Source organism: Acanthaster planci, linkage group LG15 (assembly GCF_054643075.1).
Source record: "Acanthaster planci isolate LZ-2023a linkage group LG15, COTS_SCS, whole genome shotgun sequence".
In the NCBI taxonomy this organism is placed as follows: Eukaryota; Metazoa; Echinodermata; class Asteroidea; order Valvatida; family Acanthasteridae; genus Acanthaster; species Acanthaster planci.
The window spans coordinates 11,998,548-12,013,592 of record NC_141791.1 but is presented as its reverse complement, the minus strand read 5'-3'; the positions used below and the strand labels follow the sequence as shown (position 1 = coordinate 12,013,592).

The window sequence follows — 15,045 nt, the reverse complement described above, 5'->3', positions numbered from 1 at the left end:
CAACCACGCAACTGCCCTCAGCAAAAACATTCTGCTGCATTTGTATGTGTTTATAGCAAACTGTGCATGTACTTGATTACGACCGAAAAGAATATCACCTACTGTGTGATTTGATTACATCTTCCTATGTGAAAGTATTACCAGCAGTATTTTTCAAGCATGGTGAATCTCTTATAGTTTTAACAGTATAGGTTTTCACAAGAGGTCATACCAACACAACAGAATATGATCGAGACTTGAAGACAGTATTCATATTATTAACTAAATATAAACTGGTTATCTTGTCCTTTTATTGAGTATCTAGTCTCCGATATTCACTATAATATATTGGGCTATTAAATCTGCGATATTCCGTGAGTATCGGGCCTCGTGTCCAGAAGATGAGGTACGACAGCTCGCTCTTGTATCACTATTACCCTTGATTTATAGCACGCGATCGGAGATGATGAAAAGGGAGATGCACTGTCAGCCAGACCCATTACTCCGTCCAATCTGATAAATCACGATTTCCCTCAGCCACCAGCCGCCTGTGCGTTAACAAGCGAAAGTCAGCAAAATATGCATGGCACGGTGCCCAACAAGAACACTGCGAGCCACTTCGAGCAATACGCTTTCTAAACCAAACGCATTTTCTCCCGAGCTCGCCCCAGACTTCAAAATCTTGAGCGTCTGGCCCAACATCCGACTGAAATTTAATAGTACATGCCTTCCAGCAGTTTCTACAGTCTCACTCAATTGGAGTTATTGTCATGCAAGGCATAAGACAACCGAAAAAGGTTGATTTTTTTTTTTACGGCTGTGGTAATTTTGTTACTTCTAAAAAGACACTTTCGTTCATTATTGTTTACTTAGTATAGGCCTACATGTACGTAACTGTCCCGTAGACTGCCATTTTGTGAACATGTTTTCTGTAGTCCTCTATGATGGTATAGTTTATGATGGATATGGTTCCAGTTGGGAAAGGTGGTGCAAACAATAAGAAAGGGCAGAGGTAAAGTCTGTAATTAAATTCGATTTGATATATTTAGACAGGTCAATTGTTAACCGTTGGGGCGGGGCAACGGAACTGTGTGCCTTTCAATGCGGGCAATTCACAATAGCGCGCCTCCAAGAGTTTGCAACGCGCTGGCCAATCACAAAAATGCGCGAAATCTGTCGGCCCTTTCCAAACCCGCACTGGGTCGACAGATTTCGCTCACTGTGATTGGCTAACGCGTTGCAAACTCTTGGAGGCGCTCTATTGTGAAACGCCCGTATCTAGATATGAGTTTGCAGGTGCCGGTATTCTTTTCAAAGTGGGCATTTTCTAGCATGATTGGCTTGTACTTATGAAGCCCACACCTAACAAACTTTGAGTTGAGCCTATATTACCAGAGCCTCGATACGAAGCCATCTTAAGACAACCTGATGAAAAGTTTTTGGCCGATTAGCAGATGAAAAGATTTATAATCTTTCTAACTGAGCATCTGTGAGAGACCACTGCATTATGTATAGTTGAGATTTTTTTTCCATTCACGTTTTTTTGTCTTGCAATCAACTTCCATCAGCTATTCCCGGGGGAAGAAACGTGCGAGAGCAGGTGTATTATGATATTAAAAGTCTCGCCATTAGATCACGGGCGCCGGGGCCCGATGTATTATTGATAAACTGGCTCACTGCCTTGGCCCTTGGATTACCACCGCCACACCTGGTAAGGTGTCGAGCCGCGCAGTGGAAATATGCACGGGCCGCTCGTTGCCTGGGAATTCGCACTCCGAACGACCCAGCTGGGGCCTATACGAGGAAAACTACACAAGGCAAGAGACGACCATGCTAGAAAAAACGTTGAACGAGGGATCAAAAGTATTCCGTGGCAACAATAATTAGAATACAATTTCCGGATTCCTAAAGTAACAATGCAGGAAAAATGCCATGCGCCAGGTTCGACACGGGCGACGGTAATAAACTTTCTTTCCGGCCACCTGTTACCTCGGGCACATAACCGATCGCAAGTTTTTAAATAAAACAAATTTCTGCCGGCATAATGGCGAGACCTTGCCCATCGTCAACAAAAATGTAATTATCTGCGATTATCTGTGATTGTTGCCCGTCGCTTGTTGCAACATAGGCCCAACGTAAAAAAAATCGGCAAACGTTGACCTCCAAATAGCATTATATGCCAGAAGCTCACATCATTACCGGCATGTTATTTCTAAATATAAAAGTCAGAGAAACAAACGGGCGCAAAATGCACAGGGAACCACTTACGTCTAGACTAACCATCAACAACTGAGAGGCCCCTCATTTGACCCATTACCGTGAAAACCGCCTTCCGTGGGAGGTGCGGCTGCATGCTGCCAAGTCCGCGTGCCTCATTAGGCCGAGCGATGCAATATCCTATTAGGGCCAACCAGAGCAAATTGCTCGGTAATGGCCGCTCTAATCCAATGGACTTGATTTGGTACACGAATAGACACGACTAATACGATATCTAGACTGACGGCCTTCGCAGATTGGAACACGTTACGCGTCGATGTGCTCAGAGTCCGTAAAATGTAAGCAGAGCCAGGAAAACCCTAGCGCGCATAGATTTTAAGGATATACAGAAATGTAGCTGGGGAGGTGGATACAACATCTTTTTAGACAAGCACCAGTAGGGAGAAGGTGCTAGAGTGAAACTGAATGCGACATCTTATATTGCTTAAACTAAACTTGAGGAATTCACTATACCTGTTTTTACAATGGCACATTGGTGTCTTAGAACAAAATGGAAGGGTGCTCGTCAATAAATGCCTTGTGCGCAAAGGAAATTCTCTTTGGCAACAACATACAAACGCGTTATCGTATCTTTTGTCGAACCTCTAGACGTAACCAGACGAGAAACTGTGCGTATCAACCAATGAGGTGAGAGTTATGACACATGATCATTCATGGCCAGCTGTTCAAGTCAAATAGTCATTACATTGGATGAGCTGGTGAACCCGAAGGACCGCCTTCACGTGGTGCATTCGGACAATCCTCTCATCGGTGTAGCAACGTAGGCCTACGTTGCACCTTCTTTGTTTTTCAAGCTCACGACCTACAGTGCTTTGGGCACTTTTAAGGAATCTTTGTTTTCATTACCAGAAAGACTTAGTAAAAACAGCTTTAAGATGGCTGCGTTTATACTGCAGTATAATAATATCACCAGTATGTTCTATCTTTTGCCTGCAGGTGGCAGGCCTTTTCTAGGAGATGAGCAGAAACTCTACGAGGACCTCTTCCTCAAAAAGCCACTCTACAACAGGCACCTCAGACCCCTGAGGAACCACTCTGACCAGTTGCTTGTCTACTTCACCTTGAAGATCAAACAGATAGTTGATATTGTAAGTCCAAAGAAAACGTGGATAAATGTAATTTGATATTAATAGCTCACACACCAGACCAGTTGAAACCAGATTGAAAGAGACCAGACCAAAGCACTGTATACTGAATCAAACTGGATCAGACCAGAGGAGACCAGATCAGTTCAAGCCAGGCAAGTCCAGACCACTTCAGTCATGGCCAGAAAATTCCAGATTCATCAATGGAAATGCAAACTATTTAAGACCAGATTAAACCAGACAGACCAGTCTAGACCTGAGCAAATCAGACGTGAAAGATCATGGCATATCATGCTATGCATGTATCTGTAACTCTAGACCAATACTCTTAGACACCTTGCTGTCGCCCTCTTTGGAAGGACTGATTTTCCCCCTCTTCGTATCTGTCACCAAGGATGAAAGGGACCAGATCTTAAAGTTGAATATCATAATCAAACAAAGCTGGAAGGACATCTGGCTGCAGTGGAACCCCAAAGAGTATGGAGGACTAGAGGAGCTAAGAGTGCCTGCCTTTGATGTCTGGCTCCCAGACACTACACTGTATAACACGTAAGCTTCATTTTCCCCCCGGGGTATTTGTAGGTAAGAAGGGTTTCTGGTTGGAGAAAGACACATTAGGTAAATTTTGCACAGGTCGCTGAAAGTGAAAACCCATTCTTTCCACACCAATGAAGTCATTTTCTTTACGCAATCATTTTCAGCCCCCATAGACAGACGTTTCATTAATTGTTCTCCGGTAATCCCTCCTTCGGTTTAAAAATAGCTGTCATAATAGATCCGACCTGCTAACCCTCAGATAATTGCACATCCCTGTTTGGTTTCCCTAGAGCGGACACAAATTCAGCCTACGCAGGCACAACAGGCACAAACGTGGTACTGAGACACGACGGTCTGGTCCGAATGGAGACCAAGCCTTTCATTCAGCGCAGCACGTGTGAAATCAAGATCCGGTACTTCCCCTTCGATGAGCAGAAGTGTAAGCTCAAGTTTGGGCTCTGGACATACGACTGGTATCTGGTGGACCTGTACAACTCCACGGCCGGCCCGGACATGGGGCTGTACCTGGAGAACGAGCAGTGGGACATGTCTTACACCTGCTTCAAGCGACACTTGGTGGACTACGTGTGTTGCCCAGTGAAGTACGTGGACGTGACTCTCTACGTCGGCTTGCGGCGGAAGCCCCTCTACTACATGTACAAGCTGGTGATGCCTATCGTGCTCCTGTCGGCCTTGTCCATGGTGGGCTTCCTCATGCCTTATAACGTCGGGGTGGTCAAAGCCAATCTCAGCATCACCCTCATCCTGTCCATGACCGTCTTCCTCCTTTTGGTGGCTGAGACGATTCCCAAGACATCAGAAGGACTTCCGCTTATCAGTAAGAGTTTTTTTGCCGTTGCTTTTTGAGAGATCTCAATCCAGGTTCCTTGAGTCATCTGATGGACAGATGACAAACTAGTTATGCACGGTAAAGGTTCTTTTGTCTCTGCATACTTAAAGAGTTAGTGCAGTAGATGGGTTTGAAAATAAATCTTACCGTCAAATGTCCCCTCAAACCTTTCAATATGGGGCAACTCCTTACTCTTCCTTTGCCCGTAAAGACATGAGCTTTGGGTATCCTGTATAATGTAAACTGCCTTCAGATCTGGATACTAAGCATATCCTTGGTAGCTTGCGGATATGGACATCAATTTCGCGTTTAAGAACGGTGGATGGAATGTAAGGGAACAGAAATTCGACTCACAAGTGTCCTGCCAATTTCCTTAATCAGAATGTCTCTAATATACGATCATAATCGTGTCTTTTCCACCGTAAGGTGAGTATTACCTCATCATCATGTTCCTGATTGCCATCTCCACGGCGATGAACATCACTGTGCTCAACATCTTCCACCGGGGGGAAGACGGCACGCGTCAGGTACCAAGCTGGCTGCGGACGTTGGTGCTAAAGTACGTGGCCAAGGTCATGTGCATGGATTGCAAGGGGGAGTATCTGCTACAGCGCCGCAGCGACCCCAAGCTGGACCAGGCGCGGTTGGCCATGCTGAGGAAGCAGCGGTGGTTTAATGCCAGGTGAGTGGGAGGTGCTGAGGTGATGGTCCTGTGATCCCGTCAGAAGGGAAAGGGATGGGGGATTGGTATGGCCAATTTGCATGCTGAAGTGATGAGGATAGATTGGGTAAGGTTATCTCGGAACCAAAGTGGGGGCCAGGTTCCTGGGAGAGCAGAGTTTGTCTCACAAACGGAGGTTGGAGTTAACATGGATGGCCAACTTTCTAAATCCCAACTGGAATTGGGATGAGATTGGTTAAGCAGTCCATTGGCCAGTTGGGAGCCTTTGCTTTGGAACTGCAAGGCAGTGTTGGGACGGAAGGGAGGGGTAAAGTTAGTCGAGATTCCTATCTGAACGTGTGTTGCAAGAAAGTTGGTTAAGTTCTACTGCCTTTGAGGGTTCATCTTTCTGCCACTCTTTCATTTAAACCAACGGGTTTTTAATAATGACACAGTAGAAGATGGCAGCAGGAAATAAAATGTCAAAATTTTTATCGGAATTTTCGATGTGCATAAACATTACCACAAATTTCCGTCCTGGATATCTGGCCCAGTGCATGCAGCCTTGAAGCAACTACCACAGTAGGCCTAGCATAGTTCTTCACAGCAAATTTAGAATTCCAACCCTCTTTAAGTTCCGTGCACTTGAAGGGTATGCAGACAGGGATAACCACGCCTGCCTTCTTGTTGGCAGGTATGCTACGTCATACTCCCCCCTCATCTCTGAGACCTACCGCAACGACATCACCTCGGCCGGCCACCAAAGCAACGGGCACGGTAACCCCGAGGCCGAGCTGGACCACTTCGTGGACCACCTAGGCGAGTCGGACGAGGTGCGGCTGACCAAGCTTGAGTCCAATGTCCACGGGATCTTGCGGCAGATCCGGGCCGTCCAGAGGCGGACAGACGGCAACAACCGGGTGCACACGGAGTGGGCACTTGTGGCCACGGTCACTGACCGGCTCCTCTTCTACATCTACGCCTGCTTCACCGTCTCCATGTCCGTCATCGTGCTGTTGGTCAACCCGGCCTTCAACGGGAACAAGTCGGACAGCGTTTGCGGGGAGGAACCTACATGACTGAGATTGTGACTGCATGAACGTTGATGTTTTCGCACGGATAGTGGAAGGTGTCCGTTTTTTCTATTGGAAGCTGCCAGTCGTTTTCCTCTCACTATTTGTTTTCCCAAGATGTCAAAAATTAGAGTTTAATTCATGGATTTCCTGATAAACTGATGCTCAGACGGCAACAATATGCGAGTTTGGGAGAAAATGTCAGCTTAATTTTACCCACATTTACCATATTCACAAGTCGGCCACACTGAATTGAAAGCAACTTTTTGGGGGATCCTAAGAATAATAAAAGCAATGAAATAAAAGTTCACTGTATATTTGTTTGATTTCCCATGATTATTCTGAGATTTATTATACCTAAATGTTTAAGCAACACTTAAAATAATGAGGCATGGAACTCTAAAAATAGTCTGGAACCACCCCATTTCACAGATTACATTGACAGATTTAGGGAACCTAAATCAAAGATGGCTGTCTTGTGGATAAGGTCTATTTCATTAGATCTCGGACCTTTTATGCAGTACTTATAATTGTTACCTACAACTGGTTCGTTGTTGTATTTCCATACTTTCAGAGACAGGTTAAGTATTATGTATAGGACTTATGATGTAAATTTTAATCGGTGGAAGTTTGTTCATCTCATCTCAAACAATGAAAGCTCTGTCGTCCAAGTTTTTCTTAATCTTATCGAAAAGTGCACTTTTGTAACATTTAAAATTCACCATGCTTTTCCTTTGCACAATGCTTTTCCTTTGCACAAACAGGGCGCTGTTGCAGTGATGTCACTCCAGGAAGACAGTGTTGGTTACGCTTCTTTCCAGATTGTGATCAAAATTTCTGTGCACTGAAAACACTTTCAGAAAACTGTGTTCACTGGCTCACCTTCATACATTCAATGTTCTGCCAAACTTCGGTGCTGAAATAAGTGTCACTGACTGAGGCTTCTGCTGTCTGTTGCTACCTAACCCACTTCTACTACATATTTATGATTTGACTTGTGAATAACCTGAATCTAGTCCTGAAGAGCAGTACTAGACCTTTAGAGGGCAGTTGATCTCTGCATAAAACGGTTTATCAATGGACACTGTAACATGTGTATTTTAGTTTGGGGGGCCAACTGTACAGTAAGTAATGTGTGTTTGCATTGCCTTCAGAACATTTTAAAAGTTACTTATGGCTGTGAGGTCTCACCTTCATGTACTTCACTGTCTTTCAATTTCAGGGATGCTGGGAATGTTGTTTGCTTTTTCTCGATTTTGTATATTTTTATAATTAAAAAAAATCCCACCATTTTGTGTAAAGTCCGCTTAGGAACTTGCATTATGTAAATAGCGTATAAATTCAAAGGTTTGTAAAATTGAAGGAGGAATGAGATGCACCAACTCATTTAAAAATTCAATATTAAGGGGCAATAACGGCATGTCTGTGAAAATGTAAGGCAGTGTGCATGTGCTCGTGGAAAAAATGAACTGTGTACAATGTAAATGCATCACAACTTCAGGCAAATATATCTGGCCGAGTGTTTTTAATATTAACAGTTTAATCTTAAATGATTGTTTTCATCGCAAGACAGCTGTGCACACCTGTACTTTGGGTATTATGAATGTACACATATTGGCTATAATGTATTGGCTGGCAGCCTATTAATAAAAGATGCCACTGCCTCTTACAGCAGTTAATATTTTTGGCTGTGCGAGTGCCTAATGACTTGCATGGTGTAGTCACTGTGCACGATCTTTCGAGGGGGCTGTTTGACACCCCTCATGCCTCTCTGATGGCTGCTTTGTCTATTTACGTACAGAACCACCTTAGAGGTTCACGGTGTCGTTACTTCAGTGACAATGAATGCCCCAAAAAGGCTTCAAATGTCTAGCAGATTTAACCCTCCAAATGGTTCACCTGGCCCGAGACAAGAAATGAGACTCGAGTGACAACTTTCCCACTCCGTTTTCAGGCTAAAATCTGGCTGTTTATTGATATCTGTGAACTCTCATAGAGCATGATTTGAACTGGTGACAATATTCAATGTGAACTTCTGGAGATATGCAAATTAATTTATGGTCTGAACTGAGAGTGATCCAATGGTCTATCTCTTGCCTGAGACACGGGGGGCCTTGGTTTTGGGGTTGACTGCAGCCTTCTGCTTGACTTGCTTGGGCTGGACCTGCACAGTAGAGCAAGAGGAAAGAAATTCAGTTGCATTGTGTCTTCATCTTAAGGTTTGGAGGTATTTTTGCTCGGGAGATTTCTGAGGCTTGCAAAAATTCCACCACTCTGCAGGGAGATGACACATTTTGTAATTCAAATCTCAAGGCACATCCAGCCTCAAGCAAAGACTGATGGGGAGCCGCATGCTCCTATCTGGCAAAAACAAGACAAACTTCCCTGAGGGTTTTCATGATTATGGGAGGACTTGGGTTCAATCGAAGGTTGTCACGCTAAAACCTAAACCTTGCTGATGACCAATATGGGTAACATACACGTGGATTACCCAGCATGAAACTGACCGATTCCCACGACAGAATCTGATGATAAAAGCGAGCTGAGGGCTTTCTGGCCAACACAGGGCAAGTTTGAGTGACAACTGTGGTTTGACCAACCTCGTCCCAACAATGGATGGGGCGCGCAGTTTATAAGCACAGAGCGAGTTGCGACATGAGTGTCTTGACTGTTGGAACCAAAATGGTGGGTCATGCATCGGTGCTCATGGACAGCTAGCACACAATAGCTGCATGCTTTACTGCATACATAATGAACAGCCATTTTGGTTCCAAAGTCTGAAGCTGGCGCATCTCTCTCTATACACGGCTCTGGTTTGGACCACCTAGTCAACCATTTCAAAGCAGGCCCCGGGGCACGATCACACTGATGGTTATAACTCGCCAATCTACCAGTACCGAGGGAACCATTAACATCCAAATAAGTGTACAAAATGTCATTAACCATGTATGCCTAGAGAGTTGCAGCCAGTGGCAAAATGGGAGTGCCAAAGGGACTTTACAACACAGTTCAACTAGGGCTGTTTGAGTGTGGCTGTACTGCACATTCTTAAAAAGCAACTGACTAGTGGTTGAACTATAGATCACTCCCAAACTCGCCCTAAAGTCAAATGTTTACAATTACAAGCACCCAATCAGGTCACTGCATGCCATGCCACATCATCCACACTTAGCAACTCAGTGCCAATCCAGTGATGGCCGAGAAGTGTCTTGACCATGCACGGCAACCCACGGCATTGCTGGAGCTATGAGACCACTGCCCTTCCTCCATTCATCTCAAGCCACCAGTCAAGGGGTCAAAATAACTCGGTCAGGGGTAAACTGTGGCACATCCACTCCAAACCACTACTGCATCAAGACAGTGAAATTCTTTTCAGCACGGGCTGTGTCCAAACTTGTGGCTGGGAAAAAAACAGTAAGAGCCTGTGACAGTCACTAGCTAGTGGCTGCAACTTCTCCCCATAGATGCGAGGGTTAAAATATCAGCCACAGCCAGTTAAAACGGACATGGCCTCAGGGTCGGGTTAGGGTCTCACTGCAATTACTTTACCTTGGCAGGAGCATTCTTCTTAGCCTTTTCCTTGGCTGCCTTAGCCTTCTCCTTGGCAGCCCTGTTAGCAACAAACAGAAAAAAAAATTACGATCAAAACTGTAAATCCACAGAAAGCTTAACAGGCATCTCAAACCATGCCCCAATGTTGTGGCTCTGTTGGCTGCGGTATTCTGGGTGTGCGCCGCCCATTCAAAGCTTAGAGACTCATCCGAAGTTCTGGTCTAGCTTCCAGCGAGGAATTCTTACAAGCACATCATCCAATATCAACATGTGAAACGTGTTTACTGTTTGCGTGGAGCTTTTCAGCAGCAGTGAACAGTAAGTGGAGTCAGAAAATTAGACCCAAGATTGATGTGGCTGTTTCTTGCTTGCCAGAAAGTTCCGTGAGTGAAAGCTCATGAAGTACAAAGTTGAAAATAGATTTAAGGGCTAATTGTCATCCACAATTAGGGATTTTGCAATGAGAAAAGGATGACCTCATCCGGATGTTACAGCCCCTTCAGATATTCTAATATGCAAGCATTTTCATTGATTTTTTGGTTAGAGTTTGGTTGGAGAAATACAACAAACTTGTGGTAAGGTAGTAGAGCTAATAATAAAATTTATCAACTTCAAAGAAATTCTTTAATGTTTGAGTTTGGGGGAATTTTTCAAAGTGTGCCATTCCAGCATGGTTGGGAATACTCTCGGGGGAATTCCGGACACCACCCTTTTAAAATTTTGGACGAAATTTCGTGACACTGAATGTTCATTAGCATGTATTATGGAGGTTATAATGCAAGTAATAACAAAATGAAGTTTTTTCAACAAGGGTTTGGCAACAAGTCAAGTGAAAGTAAAGTGCGCAACAATCTGGTAGCACACGACGCACTGTGCTTTCCATCGATCTTCCCTATTACCAAAAGCGTAAGTAACGTTAGTCCAAAACACAACATCAGTCACTTTTTTTTTGTTCTAGCAAGTGAAAGTTCAACTTGTTTTTCATTCTTCCATCACTTTCAACTTCCATTTGACACATTCAGGAGTTCAAACTTAACACAGCGCTCAACTGAGTGTGAGACATAAAACAATGACCGCATGTTCCGTCACATATATGCACAGTACATGCCGCATGCACACCGTGCCCCGAGTCTTGCCGCCCATGCCGCTCAGCTTGCGCAAAATGCTTGAGCATTACTGGTTCCCTACTTTGGCTATCTCAAGTGAACACCGGTAGTGTGGGAACCAATGAAGTCAGCTCCTTTTGGAGTCAATTTCTGTATATGTGTGTTTCATAGGATAATGTGCCCCGCTGTATGCGTAAATTGAATCTTGTCTCTATTATTATTACAGCGTGAAGCCCTGTGCATTTTGCATTGCACAATGTGCGATTTATTTTTAAAAAGAGTGTAGCATTTGGTCAGTATAGCACTGCAAAATGTGATGTGATACAGGGGAAATCGAACACTGCTTGTAGGCTTACTTGATGGCCTGCTCCCGCTGCGCCTTGCGGACCTCTGGCTTCTGGTTCCTCTTGGCCTGGATCTGCTCCAGCGTGACGCCAACGATGGCTCGGTGGAACTTGGTGGTGCGCCGCGTGCGCTTCTTGGTCACCTCTTCCTGCGTGCCCTTTTTGTGCTTGCGGCGGTACAGGACAGTCCAATTGATCTTGCGCGGGTTGCGCTTCATCATGAAGGACGCCACGCACTTGTTGCTGAGGAAGTTGAAGACCTTGCGGGGAAGAGGGTAAGTTTTTCAAAATTCGGTGAAACAGGCCTATTCCATGAGTGAAACGACTACACTTGGCACCCTCTACAACTACATACACAATGCACATGATTTATGTCGATAAATCAATCAATAATGTATGCAACATACCATTACTAAAAACCATTAACCCAGCAGTTCCAAATGACAGACGAAATATCGCGATCTTCAGCAGGTCACTAAGTAGGCCCTAATAGAAGGGTAATGTTTAGGACAAAATTGACATTTATATTTCTGTACACACGTACGATTTACGTACCTTGCCATCGACCCTTGCGAATCGGATGCCATGGCCGGGGTGGATTTTATACCCACTAAACTGACACAACTCTTGCCTGAAATTAAACAGAATAAACAGATTTGAGCAACAAATTTGTCTGATTTTAATATAAGGGTCCCCAAATTTTTGAAAATCTCTAGATTTCGGTGATGGAAGAGGATTTTAATAGATTCGCTCATTACTACTCACTTCATGCTGACGGTCTACGGGAAAAAGAGGCCCTTAGTCTGGTTTCTGGTTGCAGTATAGTACATGACGTAAATGAGGAAGTTCGTGGTCCGAGACTAGACTTGTGAAAAGCAACGTAAACGTCAATAGAGGGCGCCCGCCAACCTTCCCACGGGAGCCCACATCTCACAGACATAAATAACCCATTTATGTCTATGGCCCACATCTCCAAAATCGAGTAAACTCACACATTACACAGAATGAGCCCGGGAAATTCGCAAGGAAATTTCCGAGTCCTTGCACTGTGGTAATTCTCATCGGGAAAATTCTGCAGAATAATTATTAATACAAACATGATAGACTGCAGTGGTTGATAACCACGCAATATGGCATTACGGAGGAGAGGGTATCGTGGGCATGGGGCATTGCCCCCCCCCAGCGGAGGGGAAGGTCCCCCACCCCTCACTTTAGTCGACTGGGGACGTAACTCCCCACCCTGCAGATATTTGGGGCAGGGTTTAATGGATCAATCTGATACCTGATGGTCACACTCACACAACCCCTCCCCCACTTTGAAAATCGATCAAGTTCACCGCCGTAAAATTAATACTGTTGTTTTTGATGTGTACTTGTTAAAGTTCGAGAATACTTTTCAGTATGTTTTGTGCAGTGAGATGTGATTCTTTTCTAATACTGCTAGACCAGTAGATGGGGAACTCTAGGGGGAGCCTGGGATGAAGTGCGCTTGTTTACTTGAAGGGTCACTGTTCGACTTTCCAGCGCGTGCTCCCTCAAAGAGTTTGAAATTCAAACCTTTCTCAGCGACTTCCACAGCGTTTTAAGAGATTAGAAGAATGCATCCCTTCAACTTTACTGATAGGATTGTTCTTGCGAGTACTTCATGTCTTTTGCTATTTTATCTTTGTTTGTTTTGGTGGAGTTTCTGTGTGTGTATTTTATACTTAGTTGCATTTTTGCTACTTTTATTTACAGTTATTCGTTTATCCCTCCTATTTTTTACCAACTGAGAGCGGCGGGCCAAAAAATGTATCGATCCACAGATTTCGATCGCCCGCCGGTCAATCTGTTAAACTAAAAGCACGCCCTCTTGTAATTTTATCTACTGGAAAAGAAATAGCCCTTGTAAAATATCGGCTCTCTATACGCAGAGCCTTGGAAACTCGGTTTCAAAACTTACTGAAAACCTAAAATTTGGCCTTTTGTTCATAACGTTGACCTTTATATAGAAGATAATAAAGTTACACTGGGTCTGAAGATTTCAACTAAATTTAAGTCTAAACTAAGAAATCTGAAATCTGAACCGGAGCTGTTCAGGGCGAGATTTAGAAAACGCCAAAAATATAAATAAGCGCGGATCTTCAAAATGGCGGACCCCAGGCACATTCGTCTGCAAGAAAAAGGTAGCTTTTTGTTTTCATATTTCCTTTCTACTGGGGCTGTATTAATGTGCATTTTTGTTCTTTTTCTGAAAATAGTTGCCAGCTGGGTCGGTGGAGCTGGGCTGCATGCATGCCTAGGGCCTGGCACCAGGCTAGACCACGAGGATGGTGTCGGAGTGTAATTAAATTTCATGAGCCAATTTCATTTTCTTGTCAGAATACATACGCATGGGGGGTTGTTACATGTAATGTATAGGACTTTTACTGGTACTTAAAAGAATTTGTGATACATTATTTCCCTGACTAGCTGAGTAGAGGGCCTGCATGGAGTGCCGTCCCAGACATGTCATTGCCAGAGGACATGTTTTGTATGATGTAGATTTGATGATAATAAATGCACAAATGGTTTACTTGAGCCTATCCTAAAGGAAAAAAGAAATGCCCTCTAACATGATGTCATATGCCAGGGGTCTATTGAGGAATAAAAAGGCCTATGTGCTTGGTCGGTCTTAACCCTAACTATCCTCAATCCTTCACCTGTTGGAGGATTGAGGACTGTTAAAGTTAAACATGTTAAACACTCATGAAGTCCGGCTCATGAGAATGGACGTGGTGAGGGCAAGGGCATTATCAGTGTTCATTCTCCTAAGCTAGTGTTAAATGTTAGTTCAAGACCAGCCAAGCAAATAGTTATTCCCTTTCACAAATACCATTTTAGGCAGGGAGTCAAAAGAAATATGCGAAAATTTTCAAGGAATGTGTTCAAGAATTTTACTTTCGTTTTCCCAAACACTCCCATCCATTTCATGGTAGGCCTGTTTTGTGCTTGGCACATGTGTGGCAAATTCTGCTCTTGCGGTACATACAAACTCTTGACAAATACTTGAAGGAATGGATTAATCTGTCTTGTATCCAGTTGCCAGCCTGTTTTTATGTAGCGAGCATAATATCAAATCGTAGTGGGTATTATCAAATATTAAAACAGTCGCATTGCCCTTTGTTGAACAGGGAAACTGTCTGAGGTATTTATGAATACATATTTCTTTACAGATGTTCTCAGACCTCCTTAGTTACAGGTCACAGTTTTTAAAATACATGTTCACGATACATATATAAGAGCAACGTTTCCCTAATAAGAATATTTTGCATAAAACGCATTGTATTCTAAGCGTGATTAATGCTAATTTGAAAGTACAAATGTGAAGGCATTGAAGGAAATAGTCTAATGGTCTTCTTCTAATGGTCATTAGTTTTATAATTCAAATGAAAATAATAATTAAAAAACTGTCAGAGATTGGACAACCGAGGATTCTCCTTCAGAGCAAGCATGTACCTGTACCTTCCTTTTGCAAACTTCTGAGAAAGGTCAGCAAGTACTTCATCAAACGAAAAAAAATAAAGAAGATTTTAAAATAAAACCGTCAAACTGACTGTCAA

At 43.7% G+C, this 15,045-nt stretch overlaps 3 protein-coding genes across 8 annotated transcripts in view; 2 read left to right on the top strand and 1 right to left on the bottom strand.

The window, feature by feature from the left end:
- LOC110981499 (neuronal acetylcholine receptor subunit alpha-10-like) overlaps window positions 1–8,141 on the top strand; it is a 30,533-nt gene extending 22,392 nt beyond the window's left edge. For all 6 annotated transcript variants that reach the window (XM_022239102.2, XM_022239104.2, XM_022239103.2 and 3 more), the window contains exons 3-7: window positions 3,193–3,344; window positions 3,736–3,890; window positions 4,169–4,716; window positions 5,155–5,410; window positions 6,084–8,141. In XM_022239102.2, the coding sequence (XP_022094794.2) occupies window positions 3,193–3,344; window positions 3,736–3,890; window positions 4,169–4,716; window positions 5,155–5,410; window positions 6,084–6,468 (1,496 nt within the window). In that variant the 3' untranslated portion in view covers window positions 6,469–8,141. The remainder of the gene's footprint in view (window positions 1–3,192; window positions 3,345–3,735; window positions 3,891–4,168; window positions 4,717–5,154; window positions 5,411–6,083) is intronic.
- Window positions 8,142–8,405: 264 nt separating this feature from the next.
- rpl24 (ribosomal protein L24) lies at window positions 8,406–12,311 on the bottom strand. The gene is made up of 5 exons (XM_022239112.2): window positions 12,230–12,311; window positions 12,020–12,095; window positions 11,477–11,724; window positions 10,012–10,072; window positions 8,406–8,626 (listed from the first exon to the last, which is right to left on the bottom strand). The coding sequence occupies exons 1-5, from the start codon at window positions 12,232–12,234 to the stop codon at window positions 8,549–8,551; spliced, it is 468 nt and encodes a 155-aa protein (XP_022094804.1). The 5' UTR covers window positions 12,235–12,311; the 3' UTR covers window positions 8,406–8,548.
- A 1,029-nt stretch (window positions 12,312–13,340) lies between these two features.
- LOC110981464 (uncharacterized) overlaps window positions 13,341–15,045 on the top strand; it is a 79,242-nt gene continuing 77,537 nt past the window's right edge. Inside the window, exon 1 of the mRNA XM_022239053.2 lies at window positions 13,341–13,629. Within this exon, the coding sequence (XP_022094745.2) occupies window positions 13,593–13,629 (37 nt within the window). The 5' untranslated portion in view covers window positions 13,341–13,592. The remainder of the gene's footprint in view (window positions 13,630–15,045) is intronic.